We start from the raw sequence: 27,949 nt of genomic DNA, 5'->3' as shown, positions 1-27,949 counted from the left end.
CTCTAATAGAAGATTTCTGCAGAAACCTTATCTTTGTAAAGAGGAGTTGGGTGGGTGCAATATTAGTTGCTGTGTGTTCTGTGAATTTAAAAAAGACAATATGACACAGGGATACAAAATACCCTGTCTTACAGCATAATGGTTTGGTATATCTGTAACAGAACCCCCAGATGCGTTAGCACAGCAGATCATAGGGTTGAGCCATTATTAGTGCAATGTATTGAAAATGAGACCTGGTGTTTGTTTGGAATAGAAAACTGCCCTTATACAATGTAAGTGGAGTGCAGCAAAAATGAATTTAAGATTATGGTAATGAGAACTTGAAAAGTAGTGAAGATAGTAAGGTGGAAGAGAACAGAAAATCCAGAATAGTTTGATAGAACTAACCCTATATATGTGTAACTATGGAAAGTGTCCACCTTAAAACCTTTTTAGTGACTTTAGGGGAATAATACAGTGCATATTTTTCAGTGTTTTAAATTTATGATGACTGAAGAATTTCTCAGGTTTTGAAGCAGCACAAGTTTTGACCTTTCAGTTACTGATAGCTCAGCAAAAGGTTGCTGATTAATTTTGCCCCTTAAACTGTGGTAGCTGGGCTGTTCATTCCGTTTTAATAAACAGGTCGAATTTTAATGCTGCTGACTTAGATGTAATAAAATATTCTTTGTGTTAGGCCTCCACTGTATTAATAATAGCATCTGTATTAGCAGTTTACAACTAAATGGCATCAGAACATTCAACTAGCTTGCATTAAATCAGTTTTATAGCTGGACTGCTTTGTCTGTCTGATACTTGATACTTTTCAACCTTCTAGGGCAAACTTGTTTCTGAGAGGCCTAGAATGAAGTAATGTCTTTTGCAGAACTCTTACAGGAAGAAAGGATTTATTTCCAATACCTGTTCTTGTTCTTGGTGTTATAATTAAGCATGGCAACCACAGAATTGAAATAAATATTGGGTGTGGAAAAGAAATAAACTTCAGGATGAACTAAAATGATTTATTATTTAAGTGAGGCAAAGCCAAACTGTAAGTTGAGCGATAAGTTTCAGACATAGCCGCAATGGCTGAAAGGTATGAGGAATACATATACCGTGAAGTCCTAGAAAAGCTTTGGAGTATCTAAAAATGGCTATTTACCATGTGGCTGCTGCTTATAAGTGAACCACATGCAACTGAGTGGGAAGACAGTTAATTATAATGTTCAGCAACATAGTGTAAGCAGTTTTTACTGATCATCCACAACATCAGAAATCCATAAATGAGAGCTAAAATTGATTCATATCTGGCAGGTAAAACAGCCATTTAACTTTCCATATAGTTGCATGCATTTATATACATTTATAAGTGCAACCTTGTAAAAATCTGTAGCTATCCTAAATCCTGTTTATATAGAGAGGATTTAAGCCATTTGCATTGCAATTCTGTGCAAAGTTATTCTAGTTTAAGCACATTAATTTCAATGGATGTAGCTTGGAGTAACTCTGTATAGGAATGCAGTATCGTTTCCATATTTAATTTAAAAAAGCAAACTAGATTGACAATTGGCTGTAAAACAACAATGAAAAGAATGAAATCTTCTATGAAGGTCAAATATAGTGATGGTGTTGTCTAACTAGGCTAAGATCACATGAAACTGCAAACCTTTGGAAGTCAGTGCTGCTTTCAAATAAATGTGTTAAGAAAATTGCTTAAGAAAGGTTAGAAGAAGAAGCATGACTAGAGAATATTTGGGGTGCCGGTTTTTGCACTGCCCCTGAATACTGTGGTGGCATTTGTCAATCTGCTTATCATATCTTTCCACAATCTAAACCAACTAGTAATTAGTACTTTTGGGGGGGTTTTCATATATTTTAATATGTTAAGTGAAAAAATTGTAATAATGTGCACTAGAATATTCTTTTCATTCATGCCTTTTAAAAATACTATAGTAACTAGGGTTGCCAAATCCGTCTACGCCGGGAGCGGGGGGCTCCCGGCTGGCGTCGGGGCTGTGCGTGCACGTCACCCGGAAGTGACGTAGGCATGCTGGGGGCGGGGCCACGGCCATACAAGGGAAAACCATATTTTTTCCCCTTGTATGGCCGTGGCCCCGCCCCCAGCGTGCCTGGCGTGCCCACGTCACTTGCTAGTGACGCGCACGCCGGGGGCGGGGTTCCCCCAGGCCCCGATTCCGCCGCGTCGGAAATCGGGGCTTCAAAGCGGGGGATTTCCTGCCCACATTTGGCAGCCCTAATAGTAACTAGCAGCATTGCAATCAGAATTTTACAGTATTTTAAATAGAGGTTTTACAATATTTTAAAAGGAAATGAATCACAAAAAAGTGCAAGGTCTTTACATTATTCTTCTAGGACTTTTTCTGTTACGGAGCCCTGAGAAGGAAACTACTGTCTTCAGCTTCTGCAATTTTTTAAAAGTCTTTGTTAGTAACTTTGGTTCCCAATTCATTACTGCAGTCAAGTAGTTCAGAGCCTGTTGTAAGAGATAAACCCTTTTGCAAATGAAGACAGCATCCATTTTCCTTATACCTCAGGCCACATAGAATTGATTGGGGTAATAAAATGACAGCACCTTGTAATATACTGACGGCTGTTTAATTTGAAAACTAGCCTAAGCCTGATTCAAAGCTTGTTTAAAGCTAATTTATGGCTTACGTAATTCTCAGATGAACCCTGGGTAAAGGATGATGTATGAAATCTGATAGTTAACATAATATACTCCAATTGTCCTGTTGGGCTGAGGCATTTTTATTATAAGTAGCAGTGATTTTAAAAATACATGTGTTTGGTATTTTATGTTAAATAGGAACGCATATTGGAATTTCCCAGCATTTTATTTTGGATATATTCCTTGTACTCTGTGTATGTGACTAGACTTTGTGGTGTGCGAATACTTTATTATGCTTTGAAGAATCATCATTTCACCTTCAAAATTAAGGACTATTTGATGCTTTCTTGTGTGTGTATAACAACTATTGTGCATAAGTAATAATGAACAATATTCTTGTATGCTGCTGAACAAAACAGTTTTTATAGACATAGCAATTACTGGAATTAGCATAATTGGATTACTGTTGATTACTTGGTAATCTCTATTTATTTTGCATGGTTTCAGGATTATGTTTCCATTATTTATTATTATTATTATTATTATTATCATCATCATCATCAAAGTGGCAAGAACATTTTTGCACCTTATTTATTGGTGCTGAGCTCCACCAATGTCTGCCCATGCTGTACAGCAGCTGGGATTTAGTTGAATGCTGCCTAGCACCAAGGGAGCCACCCTCCCATGCATCCTTGCCATATAGCTGATAAGCAGCTGGCGTAGGTGAATGTCGTTCATCAATGGATGTCTCAAGATGCTCACCAAGTTTTCCCGTCCATCTCATGTCTGAATTAATTTTAAAGTTTGTTTTCTATATTAAGCATGGTTCATTTGATGAATTATTTTATATTTGATGTTAAATATATGTGTCTCACACACACGAAGACACATGGGAACCCTTTCCCATGCAGCTGTAGGTGGGTATTACCACTAGGTGAAAAGGACATATTGATTTTTCCTACCACAGTGAACCACACAATTTGCCCATCCACACGGTAGCAGTGTTAACATACCTATGTTGTAGCCTTATATTCAGCAACACAACACAGACAGAGGGAGGGAGGCTCTCAGCAATACTTATAGTTCATATTATTTCCATGTAGTTAGATTGATCACACAAAATTATATTCAGATAGATAGCCGTGTTGGTCTGAAGCAAGAGGACAAAGTTTGAGTCCAGTGGCACCTTTAAGACCAACAAAGTTTAATTCTGGGTATAAGCTGTTGTGTGCATGCACATGAAAGCTTATACCCAGAATTAAATTTTGTTGAACTTAAAGGTGATACTGGACTCAAACTTTGTTCCACTGAAAATTATATAATTCTTAATAGTGCACCAATTATTACTCTTTCTTCTTCCTAGAATGACCCCAGCAAATCAGTCATAGTTGTCCTTGGGACATCATTGTGCAACATAGCCCAATTTAATTTGCTATTTGATGTTATTTATGTAAAACAAAGCTGGATGCATGCTCCTTGCTGTGATCGTGTGCAGGCCAGAGAATGCATTGCTGTTGCTTAAGCAGGCCGACGCACTATATTTTCCCCTGTTGTAGTGCTGCAGTTTAGTTGCAGTTTAGTTGCTTACCTTCATTATTACCGGCATGGTGCTGGAAGTGTTAGCCTGGTTGTCTTGACAACAGAGGCTCTCTTACCAATAAATCATTTTTGTCTGCTTTCACTGCATCCCTGCAAAAGATAACGGGCATGTGCTTTTTGCAAGAGCCCAAATGTATGCATGCTTCAGCCCAGTGCTATCTTTTTAACCCACAAGCTGGATAGGTTTGATCAGACATATGTTTCCTAATATTTACATATGATTGTTTTTCTAATATCTGCTAACTTATAATGTTATCACCCAGAAGCAAAACAGATGCCACTGTGATATTCCGAAGCAGTGCATTATGACTGTTATCTAGTGTTGTTAGCCCCAACATCTGGTTGTCAAAGTATACTGTTTGGAATCCAAAGAGCTGTATATACACTGGTGGGTTTTTTTCTAGTTGTTCTTCCCATTGCACTTGGAAAAAGTGCTCAAAGGCCAGAGAACACAGGAGAGTGTGATTGGGTGTGGCTCAAGGAAAGCCTTTCTACTTGTTAAATTTTGCAGCTGAATGCTATGTGCTCAGTACCAGCACATGAAGGCCTATGCCCTTTTGTTGACCACAATTTGTATCAGATTAAACCACAATATCAAAAGGGATCAGCATAAACTATACATACATGGATTCATTCATGTAGCAAAGTTCTTTTTGGTTGCACTCAAGGCTCTTTAGTTCCAGACCCCCGTGTGTGTACAGAAATACCGTATTTTTCTGAAACTGAAAACTCTGTTTAACTCATCAGTGCCTCTTCCCCACAATTTATTTAACAAACAGTGTGGTCCATTAATAAAGAAGATGGATCCATAGTATTCCAAGATGTGATTAGAAGATCAGTGTTGTAAAAAGTAAGAGAATATTCCCTTTTTAAATAGTTACAATTGAGAACGAGTTTGGTATAGTGATTAAGAGCACGGACTCTAATCTGGGAGAACTGGGTTTGATTTCCCACTCCTCCACAGCCACAGTTCTCTCAGAGCTGTTCTCTCAAAAGCAGTTCTCAAAGAGCTTTCTCAGCCCCACTTACCTCACAGGGTGTCAGTTGTGGGGAGAGGAAGGGAAGGAGATTGAACTATAAGGTGAACAGAATGTTGAAATAATATAATGCATACACTTGAATTCTTTGCATTTCTTCCCCTGGATTAATTAATAATACAAAAAATCTCTAGCTGCTTCCATCATCTTGTATTGAAACATAAACTAAACCTGAATTGCTTGGCTCAGAAATCCCTATATTTTGAAAGAAAAGGTGTATAGAATTTTGTGTTAGATTCTGAATGGATAGTTATGTCCAGGTTGTCTTTTCAGTTCCAAAGTGAGATCATATTGTTACCTCTGGAAATCTTTGGCAAGTACCATGGTGACGAGAACTAAAGTAAAGCTTTGTGACACAGGATTAACATCAGAGATGTTATTGTATATTGGGGAGGATTCTGCCTCTATCAATGGCATGTGATGGGTAGAACATAAATTATTGTGATTGTGTGCATGTAGTCTCTGTGTTCAAAGTCATCAGTATTTTGCAGGAACTTCATTTCAACCCTTGGAGAACTTCTCCCCTGACATAAATTCTGTGTCAGAGCCAGAGGTCATTTCGGGGGGATCGCAGTTCCCCCGGGTGAGGTACGGGGGGCACATGACGAAGCCCCACCCCCTGCTTCCGGCCGCCTCGCTTCCAGCCCTCATTCAGCCAGGAGGAGGCAGGAGAAGAGGGAGGGTAAGTTGCTTCCTCCCTGCCTCTCCCCACCCCTGCCTGCCTGGGGCCAGGGAGGGCCTTCGCGGGGCTTCCTCGCACTCCCACTGGCCTTGCAGGTCCACCACTGGGCCCCTCGTGGGGCTCGGCAGTGAAGCTGCAAGGCCGGCGGCGACGGCCGGGGCCGTTGGGGGCGGGGGGTGTGGCCTTATGACACACTTCCGGTGATGTCAGGGGGTGTGGCATATGCTAATGAGTTTTGCTAATGAGTTCCCCTAGCTCTTTTTCTACGAAATGACCCCTGGTCAGAGCTATGCAAAATGTATGGCCCTTTGTACATCTTAACCAAGCATCCAGTGACCTAGGTGCCTACCTGAATTTCTGTGCAGGTTATTCATGCTTGAAGCAGTCCAGTAATCTCCATAACCTGTAGTTATGGAGCTGTTGTCAATTGCCACTGACTGGGTGCCATTGTCATCCCTGAGGCTGAGAGAAAATGTATTCGGTTCTTGGTGACTTCTCAGCTGTCTCTCCTCTCAGTCTCTGAGGTGCCAATAAGGACTGCCATAATTCACAGTTCTGTGGTGGCAAACTGGTAATCACAGGTATTGTGCCAACCTTGGCAACTGCATTTTGTCCCCTCCTGTAGGCCAGTTCCTATGCAGGGAATGCTAAGATTGCTTGCCCTGTTCTGTAATTTTACAAACCAATGCAAGTGAATAAGTCTGTGTACATTATTAAATTTAGTTGGACTTGTAGGTGAGTGGTACGTATTTACAGTAGTAAATTGGGGCAAGTTGAACTTCATATTGTATTGTTACACGATCACCTTCATTTTTATCCAATCTGTGATGTGAAGAAACTAGGAGTGAAATTACTTTACATATTGATACAGAAATCTGGCACAAGCATACTTCTTAATACCAACGTGTGTGCCTTCCGGGTTTTGTTTTGGATTTGGGTGGTGGGTCTCTGTGTTCTGCCATATCAGTCAAGTAATTGGCTGAAGCATTTTTCAGCTCTTTGCAAAAAGGGCCTTTCGGTTCTGCTTATATTATTTCACATAGATATGTATAGATAAAAATATAAATCCCTAAATTCTTAAGCCTTGTACATTTCTTATAGGATACTTCTTTTCTTTCCAAAGGTCCTGCTGCTAGTAGACTATATAGATATTGCAGACTATGCATGAACATATTCAGGTCAGTTAATAAATACAGGAAAGTATCAGGAGGCTATTAAAAGTATAAAGGTACCTAGAAGCCTTTTGAGCAGTAAATCTCTGAAGTTCAGAACTCCTTTATAGTCCTGGATCCTATAGCAATAAATTTGCATAATACTGAAACTTTTTCTAGATCCAGGTTCTTCCTATCTCTTTCTCTTTATAGAGCAAATTGCTACCTAAAAATGGAATCTTAGCCACAAGCTTTTAAGTTATCAACTTTTATTCCTTCGGCATTTGTGGCCAAGTAATATGCTAATTCAGACCACATAAATACCAGTTTGGTAGGTGGGGGAGGAGAAGGAGTTTTCTTTGATAAAGCAATGTGTAACCTTTTGATTCTGTGCTCTTCAGTTCACGCCCAAAATTAACTTGCTAAATTATGTCCTTGGTTGATTCAAGGGCAGAAATACATTTTTGATTAATGGTCAAAATACCTTTGTGTGGAATATCTGTATCTCCATTGTACACATAAACACAGAGGGTAAATGGCTTTAGTTACCTGGAAGAAAATTACTATTTTTTTTGGTCAAGAATACAGTGTTTCAGTGGTTTGGGACAGACCACACTGCCTTGCTAAAACTCTCTTGCAGAGTACCTTTTTGGCACTCTACTGAGGGGTCTATTTGTCTCTGTTGCCCTCAGGACTCCGAACCGTCAAATGAGGTGGTCTCAGAGGCCCCAACTAATGTTGTACCTTCTACTTCAAGAAGTAGTTCTGAACAACTGGTATCGGTGGCACAGAAACATCCAGAAGAGGTAGGAATTCTGTGTCTATTATCTTAATAAACTGATTGTTGGGGCCTTAAAAAAAATTATCCAACATTTTTTCTGCTTCATATTGGTTTCTTTCCTTTCAAAAAGGCAGTGCACTTTCTGTCTAATTCCAGTTTGTGTGTTGTGGTAAGCAGTGTGTTAACACTGCCACTAGCAAGGCTATTCTTTGTTTTCTTCAACATCCAGATGTCTGAAAATAGTTGGCAGCATTTAAACTCCATGTCCAACATCTGATTTGACCCTCAGGGCTAGACCAAGTTCATGGATAGCATATTGTTGGGACAATCTATTTCTTTGGAGGGGAAATTGTATGTAATAATAAACTCTGGTTATGGGCAGAGTTTAATATCTTAATAAATCTGTCTACCCAGAGTTCAAAAAAATTCAGCCTGGAGATGAATTTTGTCTTGCAGTGTCTATCAGGTAACCAAACCCCCAAGTTTTCAAATGTAATTTTAAAAGTTTGTGAAATAACAGAATTTCATTTACAGGTTTAGGATAATTATGTGTGAGGAATACTACGGAAAGTTGAAAGATAGGAGAATTGTTAAGTGGGTGTTTGGATGAAATGGCAGATACAATTCACTGTGCATAGGCACATTTCACACAGTCCTGTTTTTCCAGATTGGTTCAAGTGATGGACTGGAATTGGGAAGGTCTCGGTTCAAATCCTCATTCTGCCAATTAAGACCACTGAGTGATCTTGAGTCAGTTATTTGCTTTCTGTGTTGGCTGGATTCAGTGAAGTTCTGCTTCAGTTAGTCTTCTGGTGCTGTTCCAAGGCTGTTCCATCCAAAAGCTAAAGCTGCTAAAATGGAACTATTGCTCTCTCTTCTTTTGTCTTCTGTCTCTCTAGGTATCGTGTGTCTTCTAGTACTTCTCATCCTTGTTCTTGATGTCAAAGGTGCCTTGTGTTTCTGGTGCACAGGCCTCAAATATGATGGAACTGGTAGATGCTAACTGTAATCCTTGTGTTTAGGGTTCCTTGTATTATCTTGTTCCAGGTTATGGCCATTTCTCAAAGTGAAATCAACTTCTAGATTTTTGCCATATTTCTAATATTTCTCAACATATGGGTGTTATACAGTTATATGGTGCATTCTCAGCTGTAGACAGTTCTCTTTGTCTTGAAGGTCATGCTTCCTCTCCAGTTAATAAGATATTCAGAAAATTTAGAAAATTCTGTCGTAGTCAGGCATGAAAATAACTTTTCTGTTAGAATTTCATCTGTGTTGAACATTAGTTTGAACTCCTGATGCACTTTGATACCTTTTCGTTCTCATACTATCTAATGGCTCACACGGATTACTTAAGGTGGAATCATAGGAGCCATTTGGCAGCCTTGTGTATGTATATCTTAAATATGTGTATCTTTAAAGCAGCTTAACCCAATCAATATCGTTTTATGGAACTTGGAATGTGACTAGAAACTGATCAAGAAATAGGGGGAAATTTGATTTTAAAATTTCCCATGAAATTTGTCAAACACCTTCAGTTTCTGCTGACAGTGTCATGAGATGTGTTTCCATTTTCTGTAACAGCAATATGTCCTAGTAATCAGTGCAAGCAGTGTGTCCCTTATCTCCTATTTTGCTATGGTGGAACATTGTGGACAGTATTTGCTGGAGTATCTTACAGACAGTTCTGTTGCCATGACTTTGGTGCTAACATTTTCATGAGGGAAATTTGTTTATAGTTGGTAGTCAGGACATCATGTGGCTTCAGCTTCAAATATAAATAATGATGTGAACAATTCAGTGAGAAAAGTGGCCATGCCACTTTTTTGTTTTATTTATAACCCTCTCTATTTCAAATGGCTGTGTTGGAAGGTCTTTCTGGTCTTCCTTCAGGTTGGAAGGTGTTTGCATTTTATGAAGGAGGAACTAGTATCTGGGGACAGTGTACATTTTGTATTGTGTAGCATTAAATTAAAAAATATAAATTGGTTATTGATTGCTTTCCAAGTTACATGAGCAGTACCTTCACTGTCCCTAATAGTGTGTTGTACTGCATATTGTCTGTGTGCAGCTTTTTGAGATAGAAGTCTACTTGAATTCCAATACACTTGATATAGGGGTGTGCATTCGGGTCTACCAGAACTGAAAATATACCCAAAAAACCCCTTATCAGTATTTTTCGGGTATATTTTGGCATCCCAAATGTATTCAAGATTTTTCGGGAGAACTGAAAAAAATCCCAAATATATTCGGGAAATACTAGCAAACCTGGCACAACAGCTGAGTGGCTGAAACAGATTGTTCGTACCACTCACGTATTTTGGGGCTTTCTTCTGTGGTGTGTTAAATGGGGTGTTTAAAGGGACTGCAGAAGGCAGCCCACAAAACAGTTGGGGGGGCACTCTACCTGCCAGCTCAGCTGTGGCTCTTTTGAGCTGTTTGACCGAACTGCCAAAGAGAGCTCCAGCTGGACCTGCAAGGGGAGTTCTTCCTGCAGGATTCACTGCTTTGTGGACTCTGTTGGGACAGTTTGGTTTAAACTGGGCTGCCCAGCAGAGCCTGTGGGGAGAACACTCCCCGCAGGATCTGCTGCTTTGCAGGCTCTCTTGGGCAGTCCAGTTTAAATTGGGATGCGCAGCACAGCCTGTGGGGAGAGTTCTCTTCACAGGATCTGCTGCTTTGCAGCCTCTCTTGGGCAGTCCAATTTATAAGGACAGCCCAACAGAGTCCCAGCTGAGCCTCCTCTCAGCTGATTTTGCAGTTTTGCTGTTGCTGCTTTTTTTCTCTGTATTTTTCAGTTTGAGTCTATTGGACCCTCCAAAAATTAGAATTTCCAAAAAATCTCAGATCCAAATTCTTTACCGGTATTGGGATCTGGTTTTTTTCGGGAATCCTGAAATTTTTTCGGGTCTAATAGACGCAAATTAAAAAATACCGAGTAAAAAATTGCACACCCCCTAACTTGATGCAGAACAGAGCAAAGCCTGCTTGAGCAGAATGCATTTTTGTAATCTCCTATTTTGACCTAATTACAGCGTCAAAATTTGTAGGTGTTAATGAGGTTGTTTAAATTTGGGGGTTTTATGTAATCATTTTTCTAGTGTTGATCTTTCAGTGTGAATATTAAAAGGGGAGGAGAATGCATATCCTTGAGCTATTGAAATCGTCCTTTCCTAGGAATCTTGCCTCGCATTTTGAGAACCCAAAGTTATTTTTGAAAGTTTTTCATCTCTGTGTAAGGTAAAAGAACAACATTTTTAGTGCCTTTCTATTAGGGACTGATAGGCCAAATTATAATATACTTTAATTTGTTTGTGTGGTTTTTTGGTTTTGGTTTTTTTGGATTCAAGCCTCCAAAAAACAAGCCAACATATTACTCTTGTTTCAAAAATATGGGTTTTTTTTTCAAAAAGTGAACTAGTCTCAGACTCCTGCATGTGTGTTAGCAAAGTATACAAACAATGAAATTACCAAAGGGTTTTTTGTCAGCTTTTTAAAAAGTAATATATTGCAGGATAACCTATAGCTGGCATACAACACTCTATTTCTTGTTAGCTGCTACATGCAGTAGATGATTATTACAAGTATGCATCCATTGTTAGCATGGCTTCCTATAAGCACTTTCAAATGTTAAAACTGCAGAACAACAAGGCTAATATAAATAAAAATCTTCAACCAAAAAGGTTCCAAAATTATTCCATTCCCTCTTGTGGCTCTGTAAGAGCCATCCTGTCAGCAGTTCTCAGCAATAGTGTATTTCCCTTAATATGGGGGAAATGTTTTATCTTTTCCAGTCCACTGGTATTAACTTTTGAGTATTCAGTAAGCCATTTACAGCCCAATCCTATGCAGAGTTTAGTGCATTTTAGCCTACTGAAATCAGTGAGTTTAGGTGCTCCTAATTCTGCACCAGATTGCAGCATTAGAAGAATTAACAGATATTGTCAAATTTCTTCTGAGATATTAAATCCATTCTATTAGCCTTTATTTCATTATTGCAGATATGAACAAACAATTTGATTTGTATGTCCATGTTTAGTGGCGTATGTTTAGATTCATTTTTCATCACTTGCTATTTGTTTTTTGAGCCTCTAATTTAAAAATAAAATCTGTAGATTTCCCCACTATTCTGTTTTTCCAGGTCATTAATAAAAATGTGAGGAAACACACACAGGTTCCAGATACATAACCTTTCACCCTGGTGCTTGCTTCCTTCCACTATAATATGGGAGAAGCCAATTGAGAAATCATGTTTTATCAAGTCTGATATTACAGAGCTTTGCCAGACAATTTTGATATAAAACGACATGGCTAAGGATGTTATGATGGCCCCGTCCACTTCCCTCCCTCAGAGTCAAGAATTTCCTTCAGTTTTTCTTTCCCTTTTACTGACTGACCTGCCCTAATAATGTGTTTTCTTTTTTGCCGAAGAACTCTGGCTGTCCTACCCTGTCACAGTATAATGTTTTGGACTGTTGGCTCAGCCTGGGAACCTGAGGGAAGGATCAGGAGCCCACTTTAACTTAAACAACTTAAATCGCACTCGAGGCATTTTGAAATTCAAAAATAATAAAATATTGCTCTGGCCTGGATAGCTCAGGCAAGCCTGATCTTGTCAGATCACAAAAGCTAAGCAGGGTCAACTCTGGCAAGCACTTGGATGCGAGACCTCTTTGGAATACCAGCAGTTGGGAGGCAGGGACAGGCTTTATTCAGCCACCTCTCTGAATATCCTCCAGGCCCCCAGTAGGGGTTAGTCACCAGAGGTCACCATGACTTCCAGGTGGACAGACACTCTCATACACACACACATACGGAAAGTACAAAACAAAAACAAAGAGGAAAAAAGGAAAATATTTTATTTAATTTTGAGGCAAAGGTCAGGGGAAATCAGAGGTTGAAATTTCTGAGATAAAACCAGTACATGCACAGACTTCTAATGTTTCAAGCTAATGAGAATTTCTGAAGCTTTTCACAGTGACCTAAATCTTTATGTTGAGAGGCTTTTCTTCCAGTGTTTTCCCAAAACACTTCAACAGACTGTTTTGAGTATTCTCTAACTCTAACTTTGGTTTCCAGAAGGCTGGTATGCTCTTTCCGGTACCCAAAACTCTTGAAACACCAGTACTCGTCTTGAGTTTTTAACTGACTCTTAAGGTCTTTAAAGGCCTTAAGTTTCTAACCACACCAGACCAGGGATCTGTGCACTCTTCAGAGTTATGGGTAGGGAATTGACTGGTTAGGAAATTTTCTTCTCTCTCTAGAAGATCTATCTCCTTTCCTTTGCCTGAATGGAAGTCTTTGCCTACTTCCTAAAATTCCTTACTAACTTTCTCCCAATTCTCCTGTCTATGTTAAACTACTGTCAATTAAGACTGAATTCTGAAACTGTCAGTACTCTACTCTTCTCAGCTAGGGCTAAAATCAGGCTGTCAGTACTCAACTCATTCAAGGCAGAAATCTGACTAAATCTCTCCTCATCATGCAGCTCTCTCAAGACTTTCTCTGCTCAGCTGATGCTAACCAATCAGATTGTTTGGAGCAGCCTGTCATTCAAGGCCCTCGGTTTCTGTGAAGTCCTTCAGCTGTTTGTACAGCACTTCTAAGCTTTAAAAAGTACAGTCCATCACAGATGTCTTTGGAAAACAGGATTTATGTCCGTATGAGGTCCAGGCACCATGATGCATCATTTATATTCAAGTAATATCTGCTGTTGTTTCATGCTGTTTAAATATTGTTGCAAATTGGTTTATGGGATGGACTAGAGCTGCATTCTGTTGGTTAGGTTATTATGTGCTGTTTTACAGTGTTAGTCCTGGTAGCAAAAAAATACTTTTTTTCTGGTCTTGAAAGTTGAATACCAAATGAAGGATGGATTTTTAATTCTGTAGCTGATTTAACTGTGACGTTCTTAGTACAAATTCTGTACTAATGTTTTACAGTAATTCTGTAGTGAGCCAGTTTGTACCGGCAAGGTGGGGTATAAATGGGAAGTAAATAAATAAATAATATTTTTAATTATAGGATATTGTACTAAGACCAGTTTTGTAGATTACAATTGGACATGTGGAAATTTACAGGTGTATTTTTGTATGTGATATGTTCTGTGTTCAGTCACTCTCCCATCACACTTCTTCTCTCCTAAATCTTTGTCTCTCACACATTCATTCTACTCTCACCATCCATTTCATGGAACATCCTATTCATATACCATTCTCAAGCACATAGCATTCAGATGTGAAGTCCAACAGTTCATCAATACTTTGACAGTGTTGTATGCGCTACTTAACTCCTTCCTACCAGCAGCTTGAAGGTTTTTCTGTCCTTCATTTAGTGTTCTGTGGACTTTTGTTTTGTGTTTATTTCTGAGATATTTATTTATTTATTTTATACCCCAGATTTCACCCCAAGGGGGACCCAAAGCCAGTTGCATCATTCTCCTGTTCAGTATTTTATCTTCACCTTAGAAAGTGTTCATGAATATTTCATAATACCAAACCAATCATAGCAATAACTTGGGAGGGCTCATCTCATACAAGTGAGGCCAGACTACTACACAGTAGCTGTTGAAGTTTTGTAGAGTATTCTCCCCCCCCCCTTTAATGTATATATTAAATTTATCTAAAATCGACAAAATCACTTTTTTCCTGCAAATCCACCCACTCCATGCTTTAGTACCTAATTCTGAAACCACAATCCCTAATTCCTGTGAAGCTAAAAGTTTGCTAAACCATTATCCAGACCTAGCTTTGACTTTTCAAATAGTCTGGTCATCTTTGATATTATATGAATATTTGTTATGATATGTTACTGTTATATTCTTCTTTTTGAAGACTGCTTACGTTTCTCTTTAAGTCATCGCTGTTTGTTTCCTGATTTTCAACCAGTACATTCTGTGCTGTCATGATTATGTCATTTGTTTTCCTTAACATTTTTGATTTTGCACAGGTGACTAATACTTACAGTAACTGTGTTTAAAAGTTAGTCAATCATTTCCTTGTGGAAGGTAGGAAAGCCTGTTGGTCTCTTACTTTATTGGTCAATGCAAGGATTCTTTATTGGCTTTCCATATTGTAGTACAAATTAATATCCAGTCAAAAAATGGAAGATTGAAGTCAGAATGAGGAGGAAGTTCTTGTATTTTATTGCAATGAAATACGGAAAACAGTTAGGCCAAAAGACCCATCAAAACTGACTGCTTTCTGAGCCCAACCAGGAAATACATGAAGTTAAATACTTAAAATGACATCATCATATCATCATCATGGGAATAATATTCAAAGGGCATAATTGGTTACAGAAACTTAAACATCATTTACATCAAAATTCCCTTATTGGTCAAATGTAAGAAAGGTGTGCCTATGCAATAGCTTCACATATTTACTTGACATTACCTAAGTCATATCGGCCAAGGCTTGTTCTCACCCAAACAAAAGTGTTGTTCTCTGATAGCCAGGGAAAGATCCATTGTGACCCAGACACTATGCAGTTATAATCTAAACAATTAGAACCATGAACCTTATATCTACTTTTGTGCTAAAAGAATGTCTCCTGTATCTTGTCTGTTAACAGCAACTAGGAAAAATCCCCCTTGACCCACAAAGAAGAGAGGCCTTCTATATACTAGGCCTTCATTATATTCAAACTAGCAGTAAAGCCCGTTGTTAAAGCAATACAACAGGATCTAGAAAGAGGCTCTGGGGGAGTGCTCTGGCTTTGGGCAAACAGTGTCAATTTGCTGTGGTGACCTCAGCAGGGTATAATGACAGAGTCCACTGTTTTCTCCAGAGGAACTGATCTCTGCTACCTGAAGAGCAGTTGTAATTGTGAGTAATCTGTAGCCCTCACCTGGAGATTGGCAGCAATTGTTACCCAGGACAAAATGGCTGGTTTGGAGGGTGGAGTCTATGGCATTCTACCTGTCTGAGGTCCCACCCCTCTGCAAACCCCACCCTCTCCAGGCTCCACCCCTCAAATCCCCAGGAATTTGTCAGCATGTAGTTGGCAACCCCATCTCCTTCCCAGCTAGCCACCAACCTACCATTATCTGCCCCTTTGACTTCAGCTGACTTCTGCCCTCCCTTCTGCAGAGCAGTTGTAATTCTGAGTGCTCTCCAGCCCTCACCTGGAGATTGGCAACAATGGTTCCCTATGTGGGACTGACTGGTTTGGAGGGTGGAGTCTATGGCAGTGTACCTGTCTGAGGTCCCACCCCTCCTCAAACCTCACCCTCTTCAGGCTCCATCCCTCAAATCTCCAGGAATTTCCCATCTGGAGTTGGCAACCCTATCAGGACTGGCCCCAATGTGTTTTCTCCCAAAGGCCAAAGTAGGTGACAGGACCAAGCTTAGTTGCCTACCAACAGGCACTGAGGGGAATGTAGGGTTGCCAGCTCTAAGGAGGGAAATACCTGGAGGTTTGGGGGGTGGATTCTGTAGAGGGCCGGGCGACGGAGGCATCGGCCTTCTGTCGCCCGCCTTGCCCCCCCAATCTCGGCCCGGGCGACTGCGTCCCCCGCCAGCGGCCGCCCGACTCCAGACCCCGTATGAGGTGTGGAATGGAGTGAAGTCCAATCAGCTTCCATATGTAAAAGACCTTGAAGGTTCCATATGCAACTGACATTCCAACTGCCTTGCGGGGAGGGGGGTGAGTTTGAGGTGTGGAATGCAGTGAAGTCCAATCAGCTTCCATATGCAAAAGACCTTGAAACACTGGGCGGGACTGCACAAAGCAGCCAGTCAACCCAGCCAGCGTCTTCTGACTGACAGTTCAAGCGTCCATACACTAAAGGAGTGCATTTTAGAACTTTGGCACCCACTACTCAATTATATATAAGGAGAGATAATACATTGGATCCCTAATAAACCTATAAAAACCAGAGGAATATGAAAAAGCAAAAAACAGAGAAAAATCTATATAGTCTCATCTCTACTACAATATTAAGCTGTGCTGGTAAAATTATCTCTGCGTTTTTTCTGCAGTTAGTTAGCTGCCTGGCTAATAAATGTACCGGTATAAACCCCTGAGCTGACTGTAAGGGCAGACTCATGTAGAGTGCAGTATAATTAATTACAATCGTGTAATTGGCAGCATAAGTTAATAACTGAAGAAATAACATTTTTAGCATAAGTGTCTTTTGTTCTGTGAGCAAATGGCAAGGTATATGATGTGCAGTTGTTTCCTGTGTACAGTCAAAGGCCTTCTCAGCAGCTGCCCCTCCCCTTCCCATGATTTTCATTCAGCCTTCATATTACAGGCCTTCTTCCATCTGTTGAAAACTTGATTATTCCAGAGGATTTGGAGTAGAACTGATGTTTCTCCCTGGGTTTTTACCTGTATTAGCTTCACAGGCTGTAGGTTTTTTTGTGCTGTTGGGTTTTATTGTGCTTTTCATTCTTATGCTGTATTTTATCTGTTTTAATTATCCAAATAAATAAAAGTATTGTTTCCTTCACTCCTTAGTGCAGGTTTTCCTCACCTCTTGTATCACTTCTGCCAAGAGTGCACCTTCTCTTCTTTATATTAGTTTGCAATATGGACAGTCCTCAGTGGCTGACTTGCTTGCAGCTCCTTCACCACATGTCATGAAAGAGCAATTTGTGGGGAGGTATGTTTGTAAGATTAGTCCTGTAACTGTGTTCTAAAAATTCATTTCTCTCATACTCACATATGCACCTGTATTATTTTTTAAAAAATTTGGATTTATATTCCGCCCTCCCCTCAAGTGGGCTCAGGGCGGGGTCCAACAGTATAAAATGCAATACAATTAAAACCAGATTAAAACAACAGTATAAAATAACTCCTGAGCACCATTATTATATTGTTCTGTTGTTAAAAGAAACAAATCTCACGGTCTTTTCTCATGTACAAGAAAACAAAAAACAAATAATGGTTTTGTAAGTTAATTTATTATGAATGTTTAAACCAAGGTTGCTTAGTTCCGTTAAAACGTTTTTCACAAATCCAAGGCATTTGTCTTTATTTAACCTTTTCTTTAAAGTACACTTGGTCCTACTTCTTCTGTTACTCAAGAAGGTATTTAATACTTGACTTAGTGTCATTTGCATTATACAAGAAGATTAATTTTACAAGCTGTACTATTAATCTGAATAGCTCTACATAGTGACCTGTGAAAGAGCATAATTGTTAGCTTAATTAAGTTAATTAATTGTCACACTCTGATGAACTTAGTATTGAGAGGAAATTAAAAGCAAACACATCAGCATTCATTGGTTAGAAGTCTTATTTCGTAGACTTTTACATTGATGCATTTTCTTTAGATGACAACAGCATCTATTGTATTACTGTTAGTTTGGGGGAAACTAATGTTTAAAATCAGGAATTTTTGTTCATTCTGGCTAATAATCTGACAGCCTGTTCAAGACCAGGTTAAGATGTACCTTGAACATTTATGTTAAAATTGTAGTATATCTTGGGATAGCTCACATGTTTCTTCAACATGTAATGCTTTTGAATGGAGCAACTACAACACACAAGCAGTTGCTTAACAAACAATCAGATTCTGTTCAGAGCAGACTGGTCTGATCCCACATATATAAGAGAATTGTTGTTTATCTCTGGTTGCAAAAGCAATAAAGACAGTAAATATAAATGTATAAGAGAAACCTCATGCCCTACCACTATCTGTGTTGGGTTATGAATATGATGAATAAGCTCACATATTAACACATTTGTTTTTATGTAGTTAGTTAATTTGCTGCCATTCAGCTCTATATTTGTGGCTTATAACAATTAAAAAAGCAGCCATATGTTAAAAAGACAAAGAATACACTAAAAATACATTTAAATGGAAACATGACCCTATCAACAGTAATCAGTCAATTCAAATGACTTCCAGAAAAGTTTTACATTTTCTCCTGAAGATTCAAAGGGGACAGTCCCAGCCTCCCCTCCTGTAGAAAGAAATTCTCTATCTGAAGCTGCATTTCATTGAGTCAGACCATTGTTCTACTAAGGGCCCAATTGTCTGTCGGCAGCCTTCCACCTGGAGGTCTTTCATAACACCTGCTACCTGATATTTTAAGTGGAAACTTTTGGCATAAAGCAGATGCTTTGTCACTGGGCCAGACCTCGCCCCCCAACCTGGGGGACAGCTGCTGAAAGGTACAGTGGTCAAAGTCAGCAACTTGAATTGGACTGGGAGGCAAAGTGGAAGCCAGTGTAACTGTAATTGAACAGATATTGTATAGCAGTTGTGTTTAGTCTGAGAAAGGACTCTAAGATGTTAAACTAGTTGAAGCTTCTAAATTGTCTTCAAAGACATAGTGTATTTTGCATTCTGGATGCAAAAGGGGATCTTTTTAGTCTCTTGTACATGCAGTTCCCAGTTTGAACACAATAAAAGGAAGACAGATACTTAACCATGCCTTGTAGAGGCACAGATCTGAGAAGGAAATTGGGATGGAAATAGTACAGGCAGTGAGCAATTGCAACAATACAGCAATAATTTACATGTGGCAATCCAGTAAAAACCAGTTCCCTTTGCAGAATCTTAGTGTACCTTAAGCTAAATGCCCTGATAAAGTTAATTTTTGATCCAACTCGTGTTCTACTACTCCAGAAAAAAACAACCCAAAGAGAGGAGAGGTTGCCAAAAGAAGGACCAAAAGTTGTAATGGAATAAATAGGGAGAGATTTTTGGAATGACAAGAGACAGAGTCCCTAGCCAGGTGAGGATGTTATGGAGAAGGACCAGCTGGCAGTAAGGGAGAAGCTAAGAGACAGGAGTGGGTAGGAAGACATGGAGGATGAATTCCAGGAAGAGAAGCAGAATGGGAGAAGTAAAAAACCATACTACACCTGTCTTTACAAGGCAGATCTCTTTGCGGGAAGGGGGGAAACATCCTGTGATTTCAGCATTGGAAGAAGGTTTGGGAGCAGAACGAACTGTGAAAATGGATGGCTTGGAATTCCATTCTAATACCCTTTCCTGGTCTATTGATAAAACACATCCTCGATTAGTTCTTTGTAGTCCTGGGTAGCGTAAATAAGTCAGTGGATAGGTCTTTCTGCCATGCCAGATGATGGTTTTAATAGGGTTAGGTGTATTTGTCAGTATCATAAGAACATAAGAGAAGCCAATGTTGGATCAAGCCAATGGCGCATCCAGTCCAACACTCTGTCACACAGTGGCCAAAAATACCAGGTACCATCAGTAGGTCCAGCAGTGCGGCCAGTGTCATACATCAACCAAAATGTAAGGAGAGGGTCACAAGAAGGGGTCTTGATTATAGGGGGCCAGAGTTCATGAAAAGATCTTGGCCTTTTGCAATTGCCCTTTGCTATACTTATCTTAAGCATGTGGGAAACAACAAACATTTGGAGAAAAATTGAAATGTATATAATTCTATCACATCTAAACATATTTTACTGTTTCAACCTAAAATTCATAATTTTTATTTTAGTTTACTATAACATTGTAATATTTCCCAGTACTATGGATGGTGTGAAAGCTGGACACTGAAGAAAGCTGACAGGAAGAAAGCTGATTCATTTGAAATGTGGTGTTGGAGGAGAATCTTTCAGATATCATGGACTACCAAAAAGACAAATAAGTGGGTTCTAGATCAAATGAAGCCTGAACTCTTTCCTAGATACTAAAAAAACCCTAAACTGAAGCTATCATACTTTGGTCACATTATGAGAAGACAGGACTCACTGGGAAAGACAATAATGCCAGGATAAGTTGGAGGCAGCAGAAAAAGAGTGAGATGGATTGACTCAATCAAGGAAGCCATGGCCCTCAGTTTGCAAGACTTGCACAAGGCTGTTAATGATGTTTTGGAGAACCTTTTGGAGAATGTTAATTCATGGGTTGCCATAAGTCGGAAGTGACCTGATGGCACTTCACACACATACACACAGCAGTTGGTTTTCCCAGCCTTCACATCTCTAATTAGCATTCATTTATGCTGTCTTCTCTATGACTCACATGTTCTGTATTTAATTTGAGCTTCATTGTTTGATTACTGATGCAGCCACAAGGGTGATGACATAGTTACGGCAAGTTTGATTTTTCAGTATTCTACAATCAAAATTTCTGAAAATGTTGCTCTTCATAAATTTGGTTATTTGTCCAATCAATCTGAAATTTGGCATGGGAAATCTACTTGCAAAAGGGAGCAACTTCCCCAAATTTCAGAATGAATTAAAGTTTAAAAAAATGTTTTGGGTTGTTAAGGTGATAAAAGTTTGCAACTGGTTGTTAACGGATCCAAAACACACTGAATTTCTCCATTTACCCATTTGCATTCTGTCAAAAAATAGCAATATTCCAGGGGTTTTATCATCCTAATTTGGTGAAAATGCATTTCATATTGATAGTTAAAATATTTTTATATAGCAGGGATGTCGAACTCATTTGTTATGAGGGCCAGATCTGACACAAATGGGACCTTGTTGGGCCGGGCCATGTGTGACATAAAATGTAATGCCAGGTAGCAGAGATATAAACTTTATAAAGGATACAAACACAAGGTTTTTTTTTTACTTAAAATAAAAACATCCTTAAAACATTAGCACTCCTGCAATATTTTATTTATTTAACAGTGTCTGATAATTGACACCTCTTACTCTGAATTATTGCATCAAAATGTCTGTGCTTTTGCAATCTTGAGTATGCTGTTCAGATGTGTATCTGGAAGCTGCAAACGCAGCAGCGGCAGAACTGGAAGAAGAAGCAGAAGACAGCCAGTTCCACTGTGGGCCTGATAGAAGCCCTCCAGGGGCCTGATCTGGCCCCCAGGCCACATGTTTGACACCCCTGTTATATAGCCTTTCTTAGCAGAACTGCAGACTGAAAGCAGTTCATAGGTAAATATAATATGAACAATAAAAGTCCCCATATCAAAACACTACAAAACTCAAACCAGGAACAATAACCTGTCAGACAGTCATGCATTTTATAGCAATCTTCAGTATCATCAGTTGACTATAGTTTTTTGACCAGCATCACCTCTGTTTTACTTGAATTCAGCTGCAACTTGTACTTTCTTAGCCACCTGAAGTTGTTATCTAGGCAACAGCCAAGGACAGAGATGGCTGCTTCTGGAGGACTAGTTAATATAGAGCTGTGTCTCTATGGAAGGTTTCATTTAATTGTTTAGCATAAACAACATGGGCGAGAGGACCAAATTGTCAAGCATCCCACATGTTAACTCCCAAGGGACCAAAATTGAGATTTCAGAGTTCCCATTTGAACTATTAATTGAAGTAAGGCGAGTACATAAGTGTTCAGTAAACCAAACCTTCTCTCTAGACTGTCTTCCACAAAAATAAAAATAGTAGCCACTTGCCAAGCTAAACACAAGTAGGCATCAGAGCTAGTAATCAGAGACGTGAGGGTCCTGAGAAAGGAAGAGGTAGATGGAATAAGGGAAAATATTTATTAATATCCAGTGACTTGCCATTGATTCTTGTATGCAGTGTCTTCATTAACCTGAATATTTTTAAATTTTGAATGTGTTGTAACCCTTCTTGTTTACAATTCTGTCCTCTGCTTTCTTGAAACAAAATTCATTGTGGTAAAAATAGTTATTGTCTTTGTATTGCGAAAGTGTTTCTGTTTTGTTGCCCAGTAACCTTTGGTACCCTCAAATTAAAAGCTGGCAAACATTCCTTGCCCTTTACTGTTCTAACAATAACATAAGTAACAATTACTCATCATCCTGTAATGAATCATTTTTATCAGGGTCTTATGTCTCTTCTGTATATATAGAATAAATATTTATGTTTTCTCATTTTTCTGAGGTAGAAGATACAGACAAAATAGGTTTGAAGTGTCAGCTATAATTCATTGCTTGCAAAGAACAGTCTTATTCTGATACTGTGTGGAAAGGGAAAAAACTCTCTAAATCATTTCAGTGGCAAGCTTATAACCAAGATAGCATCAGCATTTTTCTCCTTGAAAATATATCTGCCATAAATTAAAGGAAATCCTCAGTATTAAAATGTGTGTGACAAGTTTAACCCCACCATTGCCACTTGCGTTTGGAATAGCAAGGAATTTGTGTATCAAAAGGACAAATGAAAGTTAAAATGGATTTGTAACCTACTGTCTGGGCTACAAATGATGCACAAAAACAAATTTGGCTATTGAGTAAAGCAGAATATATAAATCATTAATTTATTTTCTCAACTATGTTGGAAGTTTAAAGTCCTTTGACTGCAGTTCTGTAGAAACCAACTTCTGTATGGCTGAACATATATTTTATACATCATTAAGTTTTTAAAATGAAATATGGTAGTTGTCAAGTCTAACTTAAAACTCTGACATAAAATCTGCAAACTCTGTTATCCCATCTTTTTTCAGAATATAAATATAGTATTCAAATATAGAAGTCACTGCATCAATTAGATATAATACAGCACTTCGAAACAATAATCACAAATAAGGATTTTCCCACTTAACTGTTTTGAGGTTTGCCTATTACAAATTCTCAAAAAAGTTTACCTATCACAGATTCTCAAATAAATTATTTCAAAATGTTGGAAATATTCTCCATCTTTTACATAAATTAATTTTGTGCCAATCTTTCTTCTGATTCTACTGTGACATGTTATTTTACTAATGATAGCTATGTTCCATACCCTATAGAAGCATACCTTAATTGTGGAGAGGGTTGCTATTCTCAGACTTCTGAAGGCTGATTGGCAATTAAGTGATGAGGTAGTAGAAGGTACCCTGTGTAGGCTTAAAACATGCTTCCTTTTTCACTTATTTTGCGGTTCTGGCTACTACATCATATGGGGGATTCAGGAATGGTATTAGAGGATACTGGTAGTGGTTGTTAAAGAATGCACTGCCAGGGCATGGCAGGAAATTGTATTTTATTCTATGTTCCAGAACCTAAAAAGCTACTGAAGCAGATAGTACTTAGCTAGACTTTGTTGCTGGATTAATAGCATGGATTAGTTATTATCAGAGGACGGCAGAAGACAGGAGGGCCTGGCGGGAGCTGGTCCATGGGGTCGCGAAGAGTCGGACTCGACTGAGCGACTGAACAACAACAAAGTTATTAATCGATAGTCATTGTGCACAGGGCTGTCATACATTGTAATATGACTTCAGCAGTATTTCAACAGGACGTCGGTTGGCTTCTTGGTCTGCTTTCATTGGTACATTGTGTGTTCAGTAAAGTTAAATCTGTACTATCTTGGTATCCTTTCAACAAGCAGTCATGATCAAAAGCATCCATCTGTTACTAAAATGTAATGTTACTAAAACGTCCTTCTGGCTATGATTTAAGAAGATAATTCCTGAGATGGGAAGCATTAATATGGGTTTCTCTGCTTCTCCCTTCCTGCTGTATCCCCCAGAATCCCTGAAAAACTACTGTTGAGGATCAAGAATTGTGGAATGTGGCGGAGGTTTCTACAGAAATAGAGGGTGGGGGTCTTCTTACACGAACATGTGTCCAAGACAATTTGTCTTTTCTCTTTTTTGAGGAAATTTGGTTTGCAGTTTTATGTACTACAGCTACAAAAGTGTGATGACACAAGTCCTACTGTTGCCTTAGAAAATGGAGTTCTATGTCTCTGGTGACAAGAATATAACTGATCATGTGCTGCTTTTTGTTTTCAAATCGCATTAGCATTTCAGTAATGATAAGAATACTATTAATGTGATGCAAAAAAATTAATTACTATGATAAGGCAATGAAACTTGTTTAATAGAGCATAATCAGTAGCTTAAGTTCTCAGCACATTTTTATTCCTCTGTAGGATAAAAAATGGCTATGTCAGTGTATGAATAAGTAAATTTTAGGACAAGATATGAGCAAGCAAGTATTTGCACACTTCCCTGTATAGCAAAAATGGTTAAGAGTATCCAAATTTCCAGTCTTGTAAAATGATGGATTTTGGGTGTAGATATATAAAAATGGGACTAGTTTCAGTAGGCACATTTACACTTATGAATACAAATACTTAAATGTTAGTCATGAGCTTTGACTACTTTAGGTAAAGTGAAACCAATAATAGCATCTGTGAGCAGTGACTATAACTGAGTCTGGTGAACTGTATGGTGTCTTTTCACTACTTATGTCCGTAGAAAACAGAGTGTTTCACTATTGTTTACAAGCAGTTATGAATTGTATGAAATAGATATTGAATAGATAATGCCTCTTGGAAAGAAGTATTGAAAGCTAATTTAAGTTATCATTTTTGATGAGATACAGTCCTGTCATTCATCTGTACCCTTCAGTGATTTTTAGCCTGTGCTTAAGGAAGAATATTGTCACCTACACATGTGTATGTTTTTCTCATGGGTGCAGTTTTGTTGCGTAGCTACCTTTCAACAAGCAGACTTTCCACTTAAAACCTTAGCTGGTACAGTCCTATTAAAGAACTGTACTATGTCATAACAATTATTTGGACTGGCATGGATGCTTTTATATCGGATGTCTTCCAAAAAGCAGAGCGCAGTAGAATACTAACCATCCTGCTGCCACACATCTTGACACAATTCACAGATTTTGTATTAATGAATTTATGTAAACATGGATGTTTCTATGATGAGCAGTAAAAAAACCCAGGAGTATCTGTGACAGGAAAGGCATCAACTTGAAACCTGAGTATGGACTGAGCCAAGCTGCAGTATTTGCTGTTGCTCTTACTAGTAAGTCAGGCTGCCTCATTGCTATTTTATTACTATACAGTTGAACCATAACCTTTACATGTGTGTGTTTGGTGTTTATGGTGGTACTTACAGTCTGCTGAGGCAGTGGAAATACACTCTTTGGCTTCCTCGTAATAATACTAGATGAATTGTGAAGGTATGTGGGAAACAAAAACTGCCAGTATTCGTATTGGCTGGTTTAACCATCTTTATAGCACAGTACAAACTGTTGATGAGTGAGGCAAGAGACCAGAAGGTTGACAAAGCAAAATATGGCTGCTAGTTGTCTGAATTCCTTCTCTTGCCGCTGGCCGCCCCCCCCCCACACACACACAGAGCTGACAATTACTTTAAATTGCAGTGGTTATGGTAAGAAAAGATACCTTTTATCCTTGTAATTGTTAACTCTCCTCTTTCAACATTTATGTGTGCAACATTAAAAGAAACAAAAAGATAAAGACCAAGTAAATAAAGATGTATGATCACATTCCCCCAAGACAGCTTATGAATCAATGCATTCAACCATCTCAATGAAACCATTATTATCATTTAAAATTATTCTTATTGGGAGGTCACATTTATTTATTTGTTTGAATTTCTAGCCTGCCCTTCCCTGCACAGCAGGGCTCAGAGCAGGTTACAACAGTAAATATGCACAATAAGATAAAACAATTAAAATGCAATCCACACGATAATTTAAAAAACCTATACAGCAGCAAATAGTACATAAGATGGCAATCAAGGACAGTTAGTAAGCAGCCCCAGAGAACTTTCAGTTTGTATGCCCATAGATGGAGCCAGGTACTGGGCAAGTGGCAGAGAGCAATTAATAGACAGCTCCACATAGATGGTGCAGAAGTGGGGAAAGCGTGCAGGAGTGCAGTAATTGATGCTATGTTGCTGTAATGGTAGTGAAAAGTAATAACACTTTTTATAATGTAGAATTTATTCCCTATTTCTGTTATGGGAATATATAACTCTAATTACATATAAATTGTACTTTGGTCTGGATCTTTATGCTTTTCATAATTAAATCATAGACTGCATGCACAACACTCAAATGGTTTAATTCTGTAAGTATCTTGCTTGTGGCTACATATGTTGATTCAAAACTCTACAAAAGCATTAGTAAATAACTAGTTTCATAATGGCTACAGGCCAGAGAAATCATGTGTAGCCTGCTCTAACCAGCTACTGTGGAAAGCCAAGAACTGCATGCACAAACCGTTGAATAGGTAACAGTGGGAATTCGTTGGCTGCACTTGGAAATACTCCCTTGCTGGATGGCAGCCATAGTGTAGACCAGAGCAGTGTCTGCTCTTTGGCGTTGACATTGACACTGGAACAGGAAGTCTGTTATTGGTTGGTTAGATTTGTGTGAAAGTCAATTGAGAATATTTGGAGGAACATTTATAATTTTCTGAAACTAAATATTACATTTCTAAATGTGGATCTCTGAAAAAAATTGAAGTGCAGCTGTAATAACTTCTTACATGGTCTTGCAAGTGTACAGTGTATGTTATATACACTTATATGCATACTCAGCAGCTATAACATTCGTGAGTAGATTTGCTGGAAGAAAACCTTTCATAGGCCCCGGTCACACTGGCAGGAAAATGCGAGGGGGAAGCATGGCTGTTTGCCCCGGAGCAAAATAACGCATGGCTGTGCGATCAGACGTCCCGTCGAGGTCCCGTGGTTAGGGGTAAGGTGCCGATCACAGGACAATCCTGCTGCGCGGCAAAGAAGCGGCCTCCCTAGCAAAAGGCTCTGGGTTTAACCCCTTCCAGGGCTGCAGAGAAATGCAACGTGTCCTCCGTCCGGCCCCCTCCAGGAGGAGCTTCAGCCGAGCTGCCCTCCCGCCACGCCCCCCCTGCACCTCCCCCTCTGCCGCCCAGTGCAGAGAGTTTCTCTCGAGCAGGCCGAGCCAGGAGTGGGGGGGTACGAAAAAGAGGAGGGGGCTGTGTTGTTTGTTTTTAAACGAAGTGTGCGCATGCACCGTTGGGTGCTTGTGCGCATCCCGTGGAGACTTGAAGAAAAAAACCTTTTAGCAGCGGGACATGGACGGGCTCCGGATGCCACGACCTACCACCAGAAACGTGATCAGGCACCCGCCCTTGCCCCGCGGTTTCTGGAAACTAGTACCTCGGAGGTACTAGTTTTTTACCCCGCATCTTCGGCGGGAAGCCTCAGGTGAGCCACGGGAGCTCTACACTTCCCGGATCTGGCGCTGTGATCGTGCCCGGAAAATCCGCCTATCTTCCGTCTCTGTAGCGTGGCTAATGCTCCGTGTGACCGCAGCCATAGTACAGCAGGCTGAATGATTTGTTTGTGACTAGATCATCTCTCGGGTGATTCCAAGCTTGCCCTGTTGAGCAATGGTTTGGGATGGTTCTTCATGAATGCTTCTTCCCATATGGAGAAACTCACACAGAATCACAAGAAGCTCTTGC

At 39.3% G+C, this 27,949-nt stretch overlaps 1 protein-coding gene across 5 annotated transcripts in view; it reads left to right on the top strand.

Moving 5' to 3' along the window:
* PHF14 (PHD finger protein 14) overlaps positions 1 to 27,949 on the top strand; it is a 177,269-nt gene that overhangs the window by 129,559 nt on the left and 19,761 nt on the right. For 3 of the 5 annotated variants that reach the window (XM_015429428.1, XM_015429426.1, XM_015429425.1), the window contains one exon: positions 7,770 to 7,883. The exons of the other annotated variants lie outside the window; for them this stretch is intronic. In XM_015429428.1, coding sequence (XP_015284914.1) covers positions 7,770 to 7,883 — 114 coding nt within the window. The remainder of the gene's footprint in view (positions 1 to 7,769; positions 7,884 to 27,949) is intronic. 5 annotated transcript variants of the gene reach the window in all.

The sequence above is a fragment of the Gekko japonicus genome, unplaced genomic scaffold, assembly GCF_001447785.1.
Source record: "Gekko japonicus isolate JY-2015 unplaced genomic scaffold, Gekko_japonicus_V1.1 scaffold163, whole genome shotgun sequence".
NCBI lineage: Eukaryota > Metazoa > Chordata > Lepidosauria > Squamata > Gekkonidae > Gekko > Gekko japonicus.
Note: the sequence above shows the minus strand (reverse complement) of the source record. Positions and strands in the feature narration are given on the sequence as shown.